The sequence below is a fragment of the Salmo salar genome, chromosome ssa08, assembly GCF_905237065.1.
Source record: "Salmo salar chromosome ssa08, Ssal_v3.1, whole genome shotgun sequence".
NCBI classification, from domain to species: domain Eukaryota; kingdom Metazoa; phylum Chordata; class Actinopteri; order Salmoniformes; family Salmonidae; genus Salmo; species Salmo salar.
In genome coordinates, this window is record NC_059449.1 from 1965038 (window position 1) to 1983499 (window position 18462).

Below are 18462 nucleotides of genomic sequence, written 5' to 3' on the forward strand. Positions count from 1 at the left end.
GAGGTGAGCAAAGTTCCTATCTTTAATGTGGTGATATTATAAAGGGTCAGATGTTTCTATCACCATCAAAAAGCACAGGTCGGGTCCTAGCGTCAAGGTTTTGGAGTGGAAAGCAGAAGCAAACATTAACTGGTGCTGCTGGAATATGAACACCACCCAATAGTTGGCAACATTTTTGTGCAAACAAACTCATGGAAAATGTGTGTCAAATGATTGTAAATCAGTTCCCAAAACTTCAAGGCATGTTTCTTTCTTGCCATTTGCCAAAACTATTTTCCTAAAACAAAGTAACTCAGGTCAACTTTTATTTTAGAAGTCCACAGGCAGGCACAGTTTGCCTAAATCCCAGAAACTGGATTGGTATTTAACATAAGGATCAGTAAACAAAGGATCAGATACCTTCAAGTCTCATGTTGTTGAATGAATTAAGAAATATTTGCAATACATTCAGTCTTAATGCAAAGTCAATCAGACAACTGACATGTTTGATACTCTAAAGGCAAAACAATTGAATTGCTTAAATATTTATAGAAAAACAAGGGTTCATTGTTGAGTGGAGGCGTTTTGTGAAATTGAGATGTCTTAAGATCATCAGGTTGAATACACAACAGTATGAACACAGAATTAAGGCTATGAACAAAGAAATGGCAGAGAAAACAAATCCTGTAAGTGTGTTTGTATGCAAGTGAAAGACTTCAAGCTTACAGTAGTTTGGAGACTGAAAAGGCTAAGTATATATATTTTTTCAACTTAACAAAATATACTACTACCCTAATTGCAATCGTGATTTAAGTTCAAATTCCCCTCAATGTGATCCCAATAGTTTGGAACCGAGCGGTGCTACCAAGGAGACCAAGGTTAACTGTTTCTAACAAGAGCTACTAGCGAGACTGGAAAATGGCCACTGTACAAAAAGTTCTCAGAAGGAGACAATAAGAGGGAGTGGTGATAGTTTGAAAGGTTTTATGCTACTCTGTGGTATAACCTCTGTTAATGCCCATTATTGTCAAGTTGAAATAAATAACATTTACAAAAGTGTTGATGGTAAAATCTTTGAGTTAACGTGCCACCAACATTTGTACAGCATATCACTATCAAAAGCAAAGTATGCGCCATTTTTTTTTTTTTACCAAAACAAAAGACTAATTGTTAGAGTGCAAAAAGCCATGCCCTAAAATACAGACAGACTTTTTTAAAGAACTGAAGACAGAAGGAGAGAGTGAAGATGGTGGCTCCCTCAGTGTTAAAGATGGATTATAATATCTTCTTCTTGAGTATGAGAGGCCCCACGTTGTCTCCAGTCAACTCATTGTGCTTTATGTGTGATTTGTCACAAACAGGAAACTGCAACAGGAAACAACTTAATATTAGCTGATACGTACAGTACGAGGCATTGCTTATAGATAGGCTAAGTTGACCATTTATTAACAGTCATATGCTTCCCTTTGGCCTCAAGACAGTGAGAATGGAAAAATAAACTACTGATATCTGCATAACTTGCTATGGTTAGAAGACCACTAGCTATTGCTATAAGTCTTTGCATCTAACATGATGCATCTAACAAACCAATCTCAAGCCAACTCCCCCCATCCCATTCCCTTGGCACCGACGCATGAAGGCTGATCAGGGCCTTTATTCAAAAAGCGTCCCAGAGTAGTACTGTGATCTAAGATTAGGTTCCCCTGTCCAGATGGATCATAATGAATAAGATTATCAGGCAGCATTGATCCTCAGCACTCCTGAGAGACTTTGAATATGGGCCCTGAAATTACTAAGAAGGTGTAGTGTTAGCAATAACCTTCCAACTCTCCCTCTAGTCTAATTTACCGTTTTGGAGCGCCAGCAGCGGCAGTAGCAGACATTTGTGCTCTTCAAGTCCTCAATATCTATCTCGTTGACCACTTTGGGGTTCTCCTTCTGGATCTTCAGGTTGATCAGGCTGTCCTTCTGCTTCTTCTTCTTGGGCAGGAAGGGCCGGATGGTGAGGTAGCCCAGCAGGGCCAAGATTCCCAGGAGAGGCAGCAACCGGAGCCAATCAAGGACTGGGAATAAAACACACAATCAGGCACAGGTAAAACACCCACAGTGATATTGGATCTCCTCAATTGTTCCACCCCTGCGGTTCCCATAACATGCCGCCTCCCCCCCATAACATGGGGTTATAGCGGAGTCATACAATTACACAACATGTATAGAGTACCACAGTATGAATCATAAAACCTTGCGGTCAAACAAGGAAATGGTTCCAATCGTTTTTCCACCATTCATTTTTAAAATAAAGGGCTGACCATGGCATGAAGTTTTGGTAACCATGTAAATCTCTAAGACAAGGTGACTTATCAATATTTTCACCTGTATTTACCCCACAAAAATGAGCTGCTAATGTGGCTATCATAAAGAACTACAAATGCCATGACGATCTGGACGAGACTGCCGAATTCAGGCAAAGGTAAGAATCTCTGGATTAACTGTCTAATGTTAGCTAAATTTAGTAATTAATAAATTGCCTACATTTCTTTCAATTCTGTCAACTGTCTTGTGCAATATTTAATTTTACACAATACCTGTTAGCAAAGGTGTAGGCTTGAAATTATGTACAGGAGCTTGCAGGGATTTGTAGTCTTGCGTGATATCTACTTTGATGCTAATTAGAATTTTCGAATCAGTAAATACAGCCAAATATATTGATCAAAGTCACCTTGTCCGAAAGAGATTTACATGGTTATCAAAACGTCACGCCAGGGTAAGCCTACACAAAACACAGCACTTATTTTAAGTGTTCTAAAAAATTATTTGACCGCTAGGGTTTATGGGTATTAAGACACCTCCACAGTGGGGCTCTTTAGGCTGTCTCCATTTAGCAAAATACAACTGGCTGGAATGCTGATCACTGTGCACCCCAATGACCCCATGATCAGGGCCCATATTAAAAAGGGCTGATCGAGGATCAGGTCCATCCTGTCAATTATCTTATTCATTAAGATCTTAAGGCAAAACTGATTCTATATCAGCTCTCATACTCTCAGACCATCTTAGTATCTGATAGGCTGGCCTACCCATTGATAGTTCACGAGGCCACAGTTCAAGAGGCCAATATAACAGTGGATAATGTCCCATGGAGTATTCCATTGACTATGACAACTTTGAGGGCTGTGTATTTGAATCTCATGGCAATTACATTAAATGGATTTTGATTAAAAAGAAGGGTGCCTAAAGGGAGAATGTTAATCTCATTATACGATTTCTCGACTTCAAAAAGGCAAATGTAAAAACACCATCAAATCCAGACAAAATAATTTAATGAGGTGCTCATCCTTGAAGCTGCTAGACTGAATTTGGCTGCGGAGGCATCATTTACACAGGCATCAATTCTGATCTTTTTTCCACTACGGTAATTGGTATTTTGACCAATCACATCAAATCTTTTTACATCAGATTTTTTTCAGAGCTGATCTGATTGGTCAACAATTAGTGAAAGAAATACCAGAATTGGTCTGCCTGTGTAAACACAGCCTTATATTTTTTCCACTAATTGGTCTTTTGAATGTCTAAACAGTCTTTAGATTCCTGCAGGGACTTTTCACTTGACTCCCATCTTTTCCTGAGAGTGAAAACATTAACATGACAAATGTAATATAGGGGTGGAAAAACCTCAGTAGTTATGCTACTGACTGCAGGCAAGTTATAACTTCAAAACTACACCGAACGGCAATGAAATTAATAATTGAGCTTCCAGTGCCATGTCAATTATTCCAGTCACTTCATGTTAATGCATCTCCTATAGATTTGCTACTGAAGTCTTATTAAATCAATGTTTACAATGTCAATGATCCTCAGTATGGAGCATCTCAGGGCAATGGGAGAAACCATAATTTACCACCACTACTTTCCAGACCCGGATTCAAATCATATTTGAATTAATTTAAAATATTTTACTCTATCTGTGCTTGATTGAGCTTGCCTGGCTTAATGGACAAATAGAATCATCCCAAAACTGCAAACCCCTCCCATCTGGCAATTCAGACAATAGGGGAAAGTATTTGAAAGATTTTGAAATGGTACCCATGTCTGCTACTTTCCTTAGAAAAACGGCATGCTTTTATTTAACTAGGCAAGTCAGTTAAGAACAAATTCTTATTTACAATGACGGCCGACCAATGTCATCTGCACACTCAAGGATATCTGCCAGCCGCTAGTTTAGGGCTATTTTTAAGTCCCAAATCTGACACTTTCCATAGGGATGCATTCAGCGTTTCTTCAAGTTGTCAAAGCTTGAAACAACTAAGTGGTCACCTGAGGTCTCATAGCTCATTTACAGCCAATATTTACAGTGGGATTGTCATAGTACTTAAATTCAAGGCATAACTTTTCCAATGTTGTACACTGACAGTTACTGTCGTCAGACCTTTTTCCTCTCACAACTACTCATAAAGGCTAGTGTGTGAGCCTTGTTCAGGTGTAAGGTGAGAGGAATCGGTTCTCCATTGAGTAAGCATGCCGTCCTAGATTTACACTGCTCTATGGGAATACTATGAGAGTGTATTTCATGTTTTGCAGCTAAGGCAAAAGAAAGGTTTGAAGATGCAATGTTTAATGACATCAAATTATATCAGCAGCTGTTTCAAAGGGAACTTTTATAAAGTCCTGTCCAGTGAGTCTTATTAGCCTACATGTGACTGGTTGGTAACAATTTAAAACAATGCCTACGGAGCTGTGAAGGGAACGGCACCTCCATACCTTCAGGCTCTGATCAGGCCCTACACCCAAACAAGGGCACTGCGTTCATCCACCACTGGCCTGCTGGCCCCCCTACCTCTGAGGAAGCACAGTTCCCGCTCAGCCCAGTCAAAACTGTTCGCTGCTCTGGCACCCCAATGGTGGAACAAGCTCCCTCACGACGCCAGGACAGCGGAGTCAATCACCACCTTCCGGAGACACCTGAAACCCCACCTCTTTAAGGAATACCTAGGATAGGATAAAGTAATCCTTCTAACCCCCCCTTAAAAGATTTAGATGCACTATTGTAAAGTGGTTGTTCCACTGGATATCATAAGGTGAATGCACCATTTTGTAAGTCGCTCTGGATAAGAGCGTCTGCTAAATGACTTAAATGTAATGTAAATGTAATTTACTTGAAGCAGCTTAGATTGTTATTATAGGCCAATAGTTGGTTCTCTGTTTAGGTGAATTTCAGAAGCTCCAAACTTTTGCTTCATTGACTGATTGGTCTCAATGTGCATGCCTGTCATGAGAGCAAGAATCATCACTGCTAATAGCATATACTTTGTTCATGTCAAGTAATGAACTCCATCAATTGAAGCTTGGAGATTGTTGTTTATACACACAGGAGTATGTAAAACGCGCATCACTGTAGCCTGTATATCAAAGTATAAGCAGCCTCAACTTGGATTTTAATTTGTACATCTATTTTGTTGTAGCCTAATGTTTCATATGCTTGGAATAACATGGTTTAGTTCCCTTCCATAGCCAAGAGAGGAAATGTGCTACATACAAACGAAACACTTGTTTGGCTGTACACTTAATACGTTTCCACTCTGAGTCTGATACATTGTAAATGTAATTCAAAGTTGTGTACTGTTAAGCTACCCTTCAATGTTCAATGAACCTGACCTGAGCCAAGTAAGGAACTTTATTCAATATGAAGTGGATTAGCACTTTTACAGCCACACAGAATCCCGACAATCTATAAGAAACTTGGAAAACCGCACTAAAACTGGCGAACTACTGTGGCTAATCTTGTTGGAGTGCATGCATGGGGACAAGCTATTCGGTCTTTCCTGTTTTCAACATCGCAACCATTTACCTGTTAACCTCGCAAATCCTCCGATCGTCTCGGGAAGGGGGAACTTCTTGAGGTAGGCTGGAAGCTGGGTTTTTATGATCTTTGAAATAGTTTCTAAAACCATCTTGAATGAAACTACCGAAAGGTTTGAGTTGGATATTTCCTGAGGTCCGTTTGCGTCATTACGCTATTTTAGAAGCTTAAGTCTTGACCGCAATAGAAATAAATAGAGAAGACGCGTAGATATGTTGGTGAATAGAAGCAATTGCGGAAGATGACGCTAAAACATGTAGCAATGAACGTTGGCAGGGTTGATGTCATCTGATTGGACAGTTTCTAATGGCGCAGATAAAGAGAAAGTAGCCAATTTCTTTACTTTGTTTGATACATAGGCCTATGTGATGTTTGTATGACAAAGTATCTTAACGATGTTTTCAGGGAAAAAATACCTTGTATTCCATTCTATTGTATTCTATTATATTTGTTATTTATTTGTGCATTGGCTTCAATCATTCATTGATTCACTGATACATTCAGCCTTCCTAAGCAAACGTGTAAATGTTTGTTGACCCATAATTTCACCCATATAATAATACTTTAAAGTTTGATTAGAACTTCAAGAGGAAATTAAATAGGCTGGGATATATACATGCTGTGGGTAGTTGGCTACAAATGGGATCCACCTAAAAGTTTAGGGGCTACATAAATCATATATCTATGTCTCAGATATAGTTCATAATCTGAAACTACTTCAGTTTAAAATATTTTTTTCTCTCTCCATGGTACATAATGGCTTGTCCCTGTGTCCTCTGTTCTGCAATCTGAGCTGATCTGAAAACACAAGGAGAGGTGAAGTCAATGTGGATGATGATTTGCTTACACCTGTCAAATTATTTCTGCTCACTCCTGATGAATGGAAGGACTATTGAAATACACATAGGAAAAGCATGCATCACGTTGTACTTTCCATTTCCAGTTTATATTTACTTCCTTATGAATCCAAATATAGTGAACAAAAATATAAACACAACATGTAAAGACTTGGTCCCATGTTTCAAGAGGTGAAATATCTCAGAAACTTTCCAAAACTACAAAAAGCTAATTTCTCCCAAATCCCTAATTTCTCTTTACATCCCTGTTAGTGAGCATTTCTCCTTTGCCAAGCTGATTGAAGAGCATGCTCATTGCACAGGTGCACAGGGATAATAAAGGCCACTCTAAAATGTGCAGTTTTGTCACACAACACAATGTCACAGATGTCTCAAGTTTTAAGGGAGCGTGCAATTGGCATGTTGACTGCAGGAATGTCCACCAACCACCCGGACAGCTGATGAAACTGTGGGTTTGCACAACAGAAGAATTTCTGCACAAACGGTCAGAAACTGTCTCAGGGAAGTTCATCTGCGTGCTTGTCGCCCTCACCAGCATTGTGATCTGACTGCAGTTTGGCGTCGTAACTGAATTCAGTGGGCAAATGCTCACCTTTGATGGCCACTGGCACACTGGAGAAGTGTGCTCTTAACACAGTTTCAACTGTACCGGGCAGATGGCAGACAGCGTGTATGGCATCGTGTGGCCAAGCGGTTTGCTGATGTCAACTTTGTGAACAGAGTGCCCCATGGTGGCAGTGGGGTTATGGTATGGGCAGGCTTAACCTACAGACAATGAACACATTTGCATTTATTGATGGTAATTTGAATGCACGGAGATTCCTTGACGAGATTCTAAGGCCCATTGTTGTGCCATTCATCCACCGCCATCATCTCATGTTTCAGCATGATAATGCACAGCCCCATGTCTCAAGGATCTGTACACAGTTACTGGAAGCTGAAAAAAATTCAAATTTCTTCCATTGAAGAGGAGTGGGACAACATTCCACAGACCACAATTAACAGCCTGATCAACTCTTATGCGAAGGAGATGTTTTGCGCTGCATGAGGCAAATGGTGGTCACACCCGATACTGACTGGTTTTCTGATCCACGCCCCTACCTTTTTTTAATGTATCTGTGACCAACAGATGCATCTCTGTATTCCCAGTCATGTTGTCCTCTGTAGCTCAGTTGGTAGAGCATGGTGCTTGCTATGCCAGGAGTGTGGGTTTGATTCCCAACCATACTTAAAATGTATGCATGCATGGCTGTAAGTCGCATTGGATAAAAGTGTCTGCTAAATGGCTTATATTATGTGAAATCCATAGATTAGGGCCTACTGAATTCATTTCAATTGACTTATATGAACTGTACAGTAAAAATTTTGAAATTGTTTAATGTTTCTTTAATATTTTTGTTCAGTGTAAGAATCAAATTTCCATAGCAGGTTTTACCCTTCGGGTTTTCTATGATGGGCATAACACCCACTTTAGTGTTTGAGGCATGCAAGCCTCATCCGAGTTGTTGATGAAAGTTTGAACTACACTTTCCAGAATTCTTTGCTGTTTAAAGCCAACCTTGAATATTTGCCTGGAGAAATCCCATCTCATTGGTTGTACTATTTTTGTCAGCGACTTAACTAATAGGTATAATAACAACATATTGAATTGGTATCTCGGTTGAACAAGTTCAAAAACGTTTGCAGGACGTTTTATTAGTTGGGCATATTTCTAGTCAGACCTTTGCCTTTTACGTGTAGGTCCGTAGCCTCCCGTTGTCATTGGTGAATGACCGAAGATGTCGCATAGTAGGTTGTTTGCCCGGCTGCTCTGTAAGTATAGCAAAATATGTGTTCTCCTCAAAAGTCTCTAAACTGTTTAGGTTCTGCTAAATTAAGTGCTTCACGGAGCCCGTTTTGCACGGAATTGGGGGTTTCTTGCTCACAGGGTAGCCATGGCAAGCAGCGAAAGGACCTCTATACTGGCTAACGGTTTTAGCATGCTGATAGATAGCGCATCAGTTTCCAGGTCACACAGTCCGAACTACTGAACTTTGACCGTGCTTGTCCTTTAGGCTTTATATTTAGCGTGTCAATTCTATAAATGAGAATAGGACATGTAGTTAGCTATACTATAACGTAGCTGGCACTTGGGTAAGCTAATGCTACCTAACGTTACTCCCCCATTGTGTTGTACGTTGCAAACAGCTAACGTTAGTAACGCTTTCAATTTGTGATTTATAACGTTATCTCTTTATATGGAAGTAGCTACAGGCTGTTGGTTGCAGTGTTGGGGGAAACTATAGTACTAGTACTCTGGAAAGAGTTAACCAAGCTACCAGTTACTTCACTGAAAGAAGCATATCTTTAGTGTACCTTAATTTTAAGAAATTGTTTACTTAACTAAAGTTACTTGGGATAGAGGTCCTGGATTGCAGGAAGCTTGGCCCCAGTGATGTACTGAGCCATACGCACTACCCTCTGTACTGTCTTGCGGTTGGAGGCCGAGCAGTTGCCATACCAGGCAGTGATGCAACCCGTCAGGATGGTCTCAATGGTGCAGCTGTAGAACCTTTTGAGGATCTGAGGACCCATGCCAAATCTGTTCAGTCTCCTGAGTGGGAACAGGTTTTGTCGTGCCCCTTCACAACTGTGTTGGTGTGCTTGGACCATGTTAGTTAGTTGGTGACGTGGACGCCAAGGAACTTGAAGCTCTCAACCCACTCCACTATAGCCCCGTCGATGTTAATGGGGGCCTGTTTGGCCCGCCTTTTCCTGTAGTCCACGATCAGCTCCTTTGTCTTGCTCACATTGAGGGAGAGGTTGTTGTCCTGGCACACAGCCAGGTCTCTGACCTCCCTATAGGCTGTCTCATCATTGTCAGTGATCAGGCTTACCACTGTTCTGTCATCAGCAAACGTAATGATGGTGTTGGAGTCGTGTTTGGCCATGCATTCTTGGGTGAACAGGGAGTACAGGAGGGGACTAAGCACACACCCCTGAGTGGCGCCAGTGTTGAGGATCAGCGTAGCAGATGTGTTGTTGCCTACCCTTACCACCTTGGGGCGCCCATCATGAAGTCCAGGATCCAGTTGCAGAGCGAGGTGTTTAGTCCCAGGGTCCTTAGTTTAGTGCCCACAAAGCTCATCACTATGGTGTTGAACGCTGAGCTGTAGTCAATGAACAGCATTCTCACATAGGTGTTCCTTTTGTCCAGGTGGGAAAGAGAAGTGTTGGGTGCAATAGAGATTGCGTCATCTGTGGATCTGTTGGGGCGGTATGCAAATTGGAGTGGGTCTAGGGTAACTGGGAGGATGCTTTTGATGTGAGCCATGACCAGCCTTCTAAAGCACTTCATGGCTACAGACGTGAGTGCTACAGGGCGGTAATCATTTAGGCAGGTTACCTTTGCATCCTTGGGCACAGGGACTATGGTAGTCTGCTTGAAACTTGTATGTATTACAGACTCGGTCAGGGAGAGGTTGAAAATGTCAGTGAAGACACTTGACAGTTGGTCCATGCATGCTTTGAGTACACGTCCTGGTAATCTGTCTGGCCCTGCGTCTTTGTGAATGTTGACCTGTTTAAAGGTCTTGATCACATCGCCTACCGAGAGTGTTTCAACAGAGTCGTCCATCACAGCTGGTGCTCTCATGCATGCTTCAGTGTTGTTTGCCTCGCAGCGAGCATAAAAGGCATGTAGGCTCGCGTCACTGGGCCACTCGCAGTTGGGTTTCCCTTTGTAGTCCGTAACAGTTTTCAAGCCCTGCCACATCCGATGAGTGTCAGAGCCGGTGTAGTAGGATTCAATCTTAGTCCTGTATTGACACTTTGTTGCCCTCTGTTCTAGCAAGCCTTCATGGCCAAATAGCAGAATTTCCAAATGTGTGCAATTTCAGAATCTGTAGATTACACATTCATGGTCATTTGTTTCTTTCCCCTTATTTATAACCGGCCTTTTGTGAAATAATAATCTCACCATGACTGCCATACAGGACTGCACATAATAATGCCATTCATAGGTTTATCTTGGCGGGTTGGAGCATTGGGCCAGTAACCGAAAGGTTGCTGGATCGAGTCCCTGAGCTGACAAGATAAAAATCTGTCTTTCTGCCCCAGAGCAAGGCAGTTAACCCAGGTGCCGATGACATGGATGTCGATTAAGGCAGTCCCCCGCACCTCTCTGATTCAGAGGGGTTGGGTTAAATGCAGAGGACACGTTTCAGCTGAATGCATTGCATTGTACAACTGACTAGGTGTCCCCCTTTCCCTTCCTTTCAATATCAATCATGAGGGAAAAGGCACGATGGGTAGCAAAAACTCGTTATCCAAGCGTAGTGGCCTACATAGTGTATGTGTGTTTTACTTCTGACAGTTGCTACTGTGTGCTGTAGGTTTTGGAACATAGTCTCTGGGCCTACCTTCAGGTCTGTTTGAATTGGATTTAAACTAATCAGAGGAACATCATGGGACAACAGCTCAGGCAACAACGCTGGACTATGTCTCCTAGATGCCAATCCTTCTCCCCTTTCCATCATGAGGTGACATTGACAATAGTGTTTTTTGGAAATGTCACCTGTGTGTGGTCTCACTTTCCTCTCCTTCTGTCTCCATTTGCAGTGCAGCAAAATGGGGTAAGGAACTGTTATACTGCTTCAAGGAAGCACCTCTACATTGACAAAGACACCAAGGTCATTTGCCAAGGCTTCACAGGGAAGCAGGTATGTATGCTACACAACACCCAGCCGACACTGGCCGCTTTCTGCATTCAACTGGGTTGTATTCATTACAGCACTCAAAGGAAATCTCAACTTTTGCAACTGAAATGATCGAAAATGTGCATTTCCTATTGGACAAGTCCAGGTAGTCCCTCCCTGTCTCAGTCCGCTTTCATCCGTTTGGTGCTGAATGAATAACCCTGATTGGGTTATTGTGTTTCACTGTCAACAGACATTGTTGACGGTCTGCCTGTGCAGAGTCAAAACAGCTCAGTAATCTTCCCAAAACATTAATTGACAAAGTTGCCAGAGGAGCTTGTAGGCCTAGAGATTTAAAAATAACCAACTGTATCCACTGGCTAAGGATTTGAATTTGCAATGTGTTACATTGAGTTAAAAAAATATTAAAGTTAAATAAAAAAAATTATTAAGCAGAAAACAGTAGCTAGCTATCTGCAACTGATCACCTTATCGACAGACAGTGAGTGGTCGTTAAATGACCGCATAATCTTGTTCCCCAATATTGTCTTGGATGAGGATGGAAGGTCTCTGTAATTGTCTGTCAAAGTCGAAAAAAGAGTATCGGCGTCATTGTCCAACAAGCGAACACCTCTCTCCTCTTTCACCTTGTAGGTTAATACCCGTCCCCCCTCCTCTCCAACAACTCTTCGACTTAATATAGTGTTATTAAATATAGTTCTTCTAATGAACACTCATGCTAATTAGAAAGTGCTGAGCAATGACTCAAGTGTCGCTGCTGCCGCTGCACACCGACTTTCCTCAATGGCTTGATAAGCAAACCATACTTCAAATTCATTGTGCTCTCATTAGTGGATGAAAGTTAGGACCGCCGCCACCGGGGGGAAGAGCAAAGTGAGCAGACGGTGCACGTTGCGTTATAAATGAACAGAGGAAGGAAAAAGATGAGTCTGGTGAATGGAAGAAATATTGAAATTAAAAGATATCTGCATTGCGTGGAAAAAAATTGCTGGCTCAGTCTTTCCTTTCTCTTTACTGCTGGTAATTATAGTTTTAACATTTGGGTCATTGATTTGGATGTGTCGTAGTTGGCCCTCGTAGCCACTTATCTATTACGTTTTTTAACAGCCTCTGTAATTATTAACTGAGAAGGCTGATGGAACTTGGCAGGTTGAATATTCATAATATTACAACACATTATTGGACTCAATGCCCCCTGAAAGTAAAGGTGAGACTGTGAGAGATTAATTTTTTATTGATGACCTCAAGAAACACAGAGACATGATACCTTTTGATTATGGTCATTTAGTGTGCCTGGGTTGGATTTAAACTGATTGAATGTGATGCCAACCTAAGCCCCTTTCACTTACAGGTGAATCCTAACTTACACTTAGGTTGAATTTTCACTTAGTCATGCATTTAGGTCAATGGGATACTAAGTGACAGTTGGACACTGTAAAATACCTGAATATCATGTACCAAATCTCCTCTCTGAGACCCCCATTCACATAGTCATTGATTTACCTGCTGATGTACCTAGTCTTAATATGCTGGTGGTGTCTGTTTGTCTTTCCATGTCAGCTTGATTCCCATGCCCCCTCCCTCTGCGGACACCGGACACCATTCTGCCCAGTTGATTAATGGTGGATGGCAGGCCTGTTCTCCTCATTCCACACTACCTGGCTTTAATGATATCTCAACGTTGGCGGTTGGCGCCGCCAGTGACTGAGACAATTCCCCTCTCCATCCATCACACACTGTCAGCTGCTCCCTCCCTACCCTTTCTCCTTGGCCCTAACCCTTTGAACTGAAGGAACTTCACAATGTTGCTTCCATCTTACAGATCTGCAATCAAACATTGAAGCAGGCTAAAGTCAAGAGAAACGACTGGGTGAATTGGTATTGGGACAAGCTGATTCTCTCTGACTCTTCCTCCTTCTCTCCCCCTCTAGGGGACGTTTCACAGTCAGCAGGCAATCGACTATGGCTCCCGGCTAGTCGGTGGCGTGTCCCCCGGCAAGGGGGGGAGGACACACCTCGGCGTGCCCGTCTTCAACTCTGTCAAGGAGGTTAAATGTGTTCCACTATTTCTTGTGTCTCTGGTCAGCCCTTACTCAGCCCTAAACGTGAACTGGTTCTGAACTAACTTGCCTTGTTAAGAAATGGTTAAATACATACATTGATGAATAGCAAGCCCTAAATTCACCATGTCCCACACCTCCAGGCGAGAGAGGGCACCGGGGCCGAGGCCACAGTGATCTACGTGCCCCCTCCGTTCGCGGGTGCCGCCATCATCGAGGCCATTGACGCTGGCATGCCCCTGGTGGTGTGCATCACAGAGGGCATCCCCCAGCAGGACATGGTCAAGGTCAAACACAAGCTGTTGCGCCAGAGCACCACGCGCCTCATCGGCCCCAACTGCCCCGGCGTTATTAATGTAAGAATACATATACACACTGGTATGTAGTACACACACACAAGCTGCTGCGCCAGGGCGCTACCTGCCTCATTGGCCGCAACTGCTTTAGAGTGGTCAACGTAAGAGGCTAGAACACACACACACTCTCTTGGTGTTAACTTTGTGTTTTCCTATTTTGCAGCCGGGAGAATGCAAGATCGGGATCATGCCGGGCCACATTCACAAGAAAGGGAGGATTGGTGAGATATTTTTGAATCATTGAATAAAATCTGCTTTTACTTGGCAGGAGTGTCATAATGCTGACAGACCGACATCTTGTTCTGTGTGATGGAAAGTTAACAGTAGGTTAGAGATCCTACAATACTTGCTTCAGTCTCCAAAATTACATGCGTGCAGTTGAATCGTGAGAGGGAGAAAGGACCACTGCCTATGTGGCTATCAACCCTAGTCGCTCAGTGAGCGACCAAGCAGTTTATTTTCTTCACTGTCTCGCGGCAGTTTGATAAGATGTCAGTGCTACAGCCCTGTAGGCAGCAGAAACGGCCATAGCAAATGTTTCTCCAGGTGCATTGGAGGCTCATGGGAGGAGCTATAGGAGGACGGGCTCATTGTAATGTCTGTCTGGAATGGAATAAATGGAACGGTGTCAACATTCCAGTCATTACAATGAACCTGTCCCCCTATAGCTCCTCCCACCAACCTCCACTGGTGTAGTGACTGCTGGGGAGCTCCATCGCTGCACAGACATCCTAAACCTCTTGCTGCTCATTGCGAAGGCATACAGTGTCTGCGTCCCCAATGGTACCTGTTATAGTGTGGACACTATATAAATAATGACATGGTTATTATTGGTATTGACCGTGACCTTTCCCTTTTGATGATGTCATCACTAAGAGTGAGTTCTGTGCAATGTGATTCTACCACCGGTGGAGTGGGCTATATAGTTCTGCTATATTTGTACCGTTTGTATCTGGCAATACACCTTTAGGTTTGGGTTGAAAGGAAAGGAAAGTAATATCGAAATGCGTGTGGGCATTCCTTGTCAAGTTACTACACCTTTTTGGCGACGAGGATAAAACTTTATCAACTTGTACAGGGCGAGGTGCTAGCTAGCTAAGAAACAGTGGAGGTAGTCAGCTAGCTAGCTTAATGAGCGACGGAGAGCAGGTGCCGCTGTACGGAAACGACGGGGACAAATCAGCAGCAAGTGAAAATCGCTAACGAGGATCAAGGACAAGTTGGCGTTATAATGGCAATGTTTGGGACTATCACTGAGTTTGTGGAAGAGAACGAGGACTGGATGGAATATATGGAAAGGTTGGGACACTTTTTCTTGGCAAATGGAATCATAGATGAGGCTAAACAGCGCTCTATTCTCTTGAGTGTGTGTGGGGCTAAAACCTACAAGCTAATGAGGAATTTGGCTACACCGCGGAGACCGGGAGAAATTCCTTTTGGGGATCTAGTTACTCTCGTTCAGACTCACCACAATCCAAAGCCGTCAGTGATTGTCCAGAAGTTCAAGTTTAACTGCCATTTTCGGAAAACAGGTCAGTCTGTTGCTAACTTTGTTGCTGAATTACGTGAACTCTCTGAACATTGTGAGTTTGGGGCTATGTTAGAGGACATGCTCCGTGACAGATTAGTCTGTGGCATTAACGAGGACAGCATACAGCGCTGGTTGCTGGGGGAAGCCACACTGACTTTCAAGAGAGCATTGGAACTATCTCAAGGGATGGAGATGGCCGCTAGTAATGTGAAAAATATTCAAAAGGCCAACAGTGAAAGTTGGGCAGTGCATCAGGTGACAAAAGAGGTGGCAGGAAAAAGGGGAAAAGCAGTGGAATGTTTCAGATGTGGAGGGACACATTATGGTAACAACTGTAAGTTCATGGAGACTGTCTGTCACAATTGCAACAAAAAGGGACATTTAGGGGGAAAAATGCAGGGGTCCTAGGAGCAAGACAGAGGGTGGGTGGACTGGGCTGGGCAAGTTCACAGCACCAAAGCCTCAGTCAGCAGCGCACCACCTAGAGAGCACAGAGGAGGAGGAGGAAGAAGAGCATTGTTCCTACAACATGTTTAATGTGAGGGAGCCGCACGCAGAGCCTATCTATGCTACAGTGGAGGTAGATGGAAAGCAGATGAGGATGGAGGTTGACACCGTGGCCTCTGCCTCTGTCATAAGTGAGGAGACCTACAAACAAAAATGGGTCTCAAGACAGGTTTCTGCCCTCACACCGGCAGGGATCAGACTGCGTACGTACACCGGGGAGACCATACCATTGCTGGGGGCTCTAGAGGTGGACATTGCATACAACAGCCAGGAAGCGAGAGCACGGCTCCTGGTGGTGAAAGGGAATGGGCCTAGTTTACTAGGGCGTGACTGGCTAAACAAAATACAACTGAGCTGGGGTGAGATAAAACACACCCGAGTGACTGAGGATGTCATTCAAAAGTACCCAGAGATTTTCAAAGATGAACTGGGCACACTGCAGGGCACTGCAGTTAAGCTGTTCGTGGATCCTCAGGCCGAGCCTCACTTTTTTAAGCCCAGGACAGTGCCTTACGCCATGAAAAAGAAAGTGGAAGATGAGTTGGAGCGGCTGCAGGAAGCAAACGTCATTACTCCCGTTCAGTTCTCCCACTGGGCAGCTCCTATCGTTCCCGTTCTGAAAAGTGACGGCACGGTGCGTATATGTGGGGACTACAAACTCACCATCAACAGGGCCTCTAAGCTAGACGCTTACCCGCTGCCACGGGTGGAGGACTTGTTCGCGACACTGGCAGAAGGCAAGACGTTCTCAAAGCTTGACATGAGTCACGCCTACCAACAGCTCCTCCTGGACGAGGACTCAAAAGAGTATGTCACAGTGAACACGCACAAAGGCTTGTTCAGGTACAACCGCTTGGTTTTCGGAGTGGCGTCCAGCCCAGCCATTTTCCAGAGGACAATTGACAATCTGCTGCAGGGGATCCCTCATGTAGCAGTGTACCTGGATGACATCCTGGTTACAAGGGAGACGGAGGAGGAGCACCTCCATCTGGACCAGGTGTTAAAGAGATTCGCTGAGGTCGGGCTGCGCCTGAAGCGTAGCAAGTGCACATTCCAAGCACAGAGTGTGACATACCTAGGTCACAAGATCACACCGCAGGGTCTGTGTCCTGTGGAGGACAAAGTCAGGGCAATCAAGGATGCTCCAAACCCCAAGAATGGGTCAGAGCTCAGGTCGTTCCTGGGCATGGTGAACTACTATGGTAAGTTCCTCCCGGAGCTGTCAACAGTCCACTTTGTCAGTTGCTCCACAAAGACTGTAAATGGAAGTGGGGGCCAGCACAAGAGAAAGCTTTCAAGGAAGTGAAAGCACTACTACAATCAGCACAACTTCTGGTTCATTTTGACCAAGACAAAGAGATCATCCTGTCATGTGACGCCTCACCCTATGGCGTCGGGGCAGTACTCTCATCAGATGGAGGACGGGTCAGAGAGACCCATTGGATTCGCATCACGTACGCTGACGAGTGCTGAGAAGGGTTATTCACAGTTAGACAAGGAAGGTCTGGCCATAGTCTTTGCTGTGAAACGCTTCCATCAGTACCTCTACGGTTGTCATTTCACCATATGCACTGACCACAAACCTCTGATGAGCCTTTTTAGTGAATCAAGATGCATTCCGCCCATGGCTTCAGCAAGGTTACAGCGCTGGGCCCTGACACTGTCAGCCTACCAGTACACGATAGTGTATAGAGCGGGGAAGGACAATGCAAATGCAGACGCGCTCAGCCGTCTCCCGCTACCAGAGATGCCTGCCACAACTGTGGTGCCTCCCGAGACAATTTTCCTAATAGAGAGATTGTCAAACTCATCTGTGAATGCCAAACAGATCAAACAGTGGACAGACCGGGATCCTGTCCCAAGTGAAAAGATTCCTGATGCAGGGTTGGCCTCCTGTCATAGAGGATGATGGACTAAGACCTTATGCAAAGCGCAAAACTGAGCTGAGTGTGCAGGATGGCTGCATACTCTGGGGGTCCAGAGTGGTTGTTCCACCCCCTGGCCGTGCACAAGTCATGGATGAGGTCCATGAGGCTCACCCGGGTGCCTCCCGGATGAAAAGTTTAGCCAGATCTTACATCTGGTGGCCTAACATGGATCAGGAGGTAGAAGACAAAGTTAAATCATGTTCTGAGTGCCAGATCAACCAGAAGATGGCGCCGCCCGCGCCACTACATCTGTGGGAGTGGCCTGACCACCCATTGTCCAGGCTGCATATAGATTTTGCAGGCCCTTTCATGGGTCACATGTTCCTTGTCATGGTGGACGCACACTTCAAGTGGCTGGAGGCGCACATCTTGAGCAACATCACAGCGACCACAACCATCGAAAAGCTTCGGCAGGTGTTTTCAACCGATGGTCTGCCGGACTCTCTGGTGCCCGACAACGCAACAACGTTTACCTGTGACTTGTTCCAGGAATTCATGCGGAGAAACGGGATCCGCCATGTCCGCAGCGGCCCGTTTCACCCGGCCTCAAACGGCTTAGCGGAGCGGGCTGTGCAGACACTGAAAAAGGGGCTCAAAAGGATGACTGGGGGAACCATCACAACTAAGCTCTCTCGGTTCTTGTTCCAGTACCGCATCACGCCACAAACAACAACAGGACAGGCTCCAGCG

General features: G+C 44.2%; 2 protein-coding genes across 3 annotated transcripts in view; one reads left to right on the forward strand and one right to left on the reverse strand.

Annotated features, from left to right (window-relative positions):
• Positions 1-293: 293 nt before the first annotated feature.
• cisd2 (CDGSH iron sulfur domain 2) lies at positions 294-5984 on the reverse strand. Its single transcript, NM_001140897.1, is given in 3 exon segments — positions 294-1344; positions 1828-2042; positions 5825-5984. Coding segments are annotated over 3 exon segments (408 nt in total). The 5' UTR covers positions 5928-5984; the 3' UTR covers positions 294-1254.
• Positions 5985-8227: 2243 nt separating this feature from the next.
• LOC106610028 (succinate--CoA ligase [ADP/GDP-forming] subunit alpha, mitochondrial) overlaps positions 8228-18462 on the forward strand; it is a 31818-nt gene continuing 21583 nt past the window's right edge. For both annotated transcript variants that reach the window (XM_014209142.2, XM_014209143.2), the window contains exons 1-5: positions 8228-8505; positions 11293-11393; positions 13322-13438; positions 13594-13806; positions 13970-14027. In XM_014209142.2, coding sequence (XP_014064617.1) covers positions 8472-8505; positions 11293-11393; positions 13322-13438; positions 13594-13806; positions 13970-14027 — 523 coding nt within the window. In that variant the 5' untranslated portion in view covers positions 8228-8471. The remainder of the gene's footprint in view (positions 8506-11292; positions 11394-13321; positions 13439-13593; positions 13807-13969; positions 14028-18462) is intronic.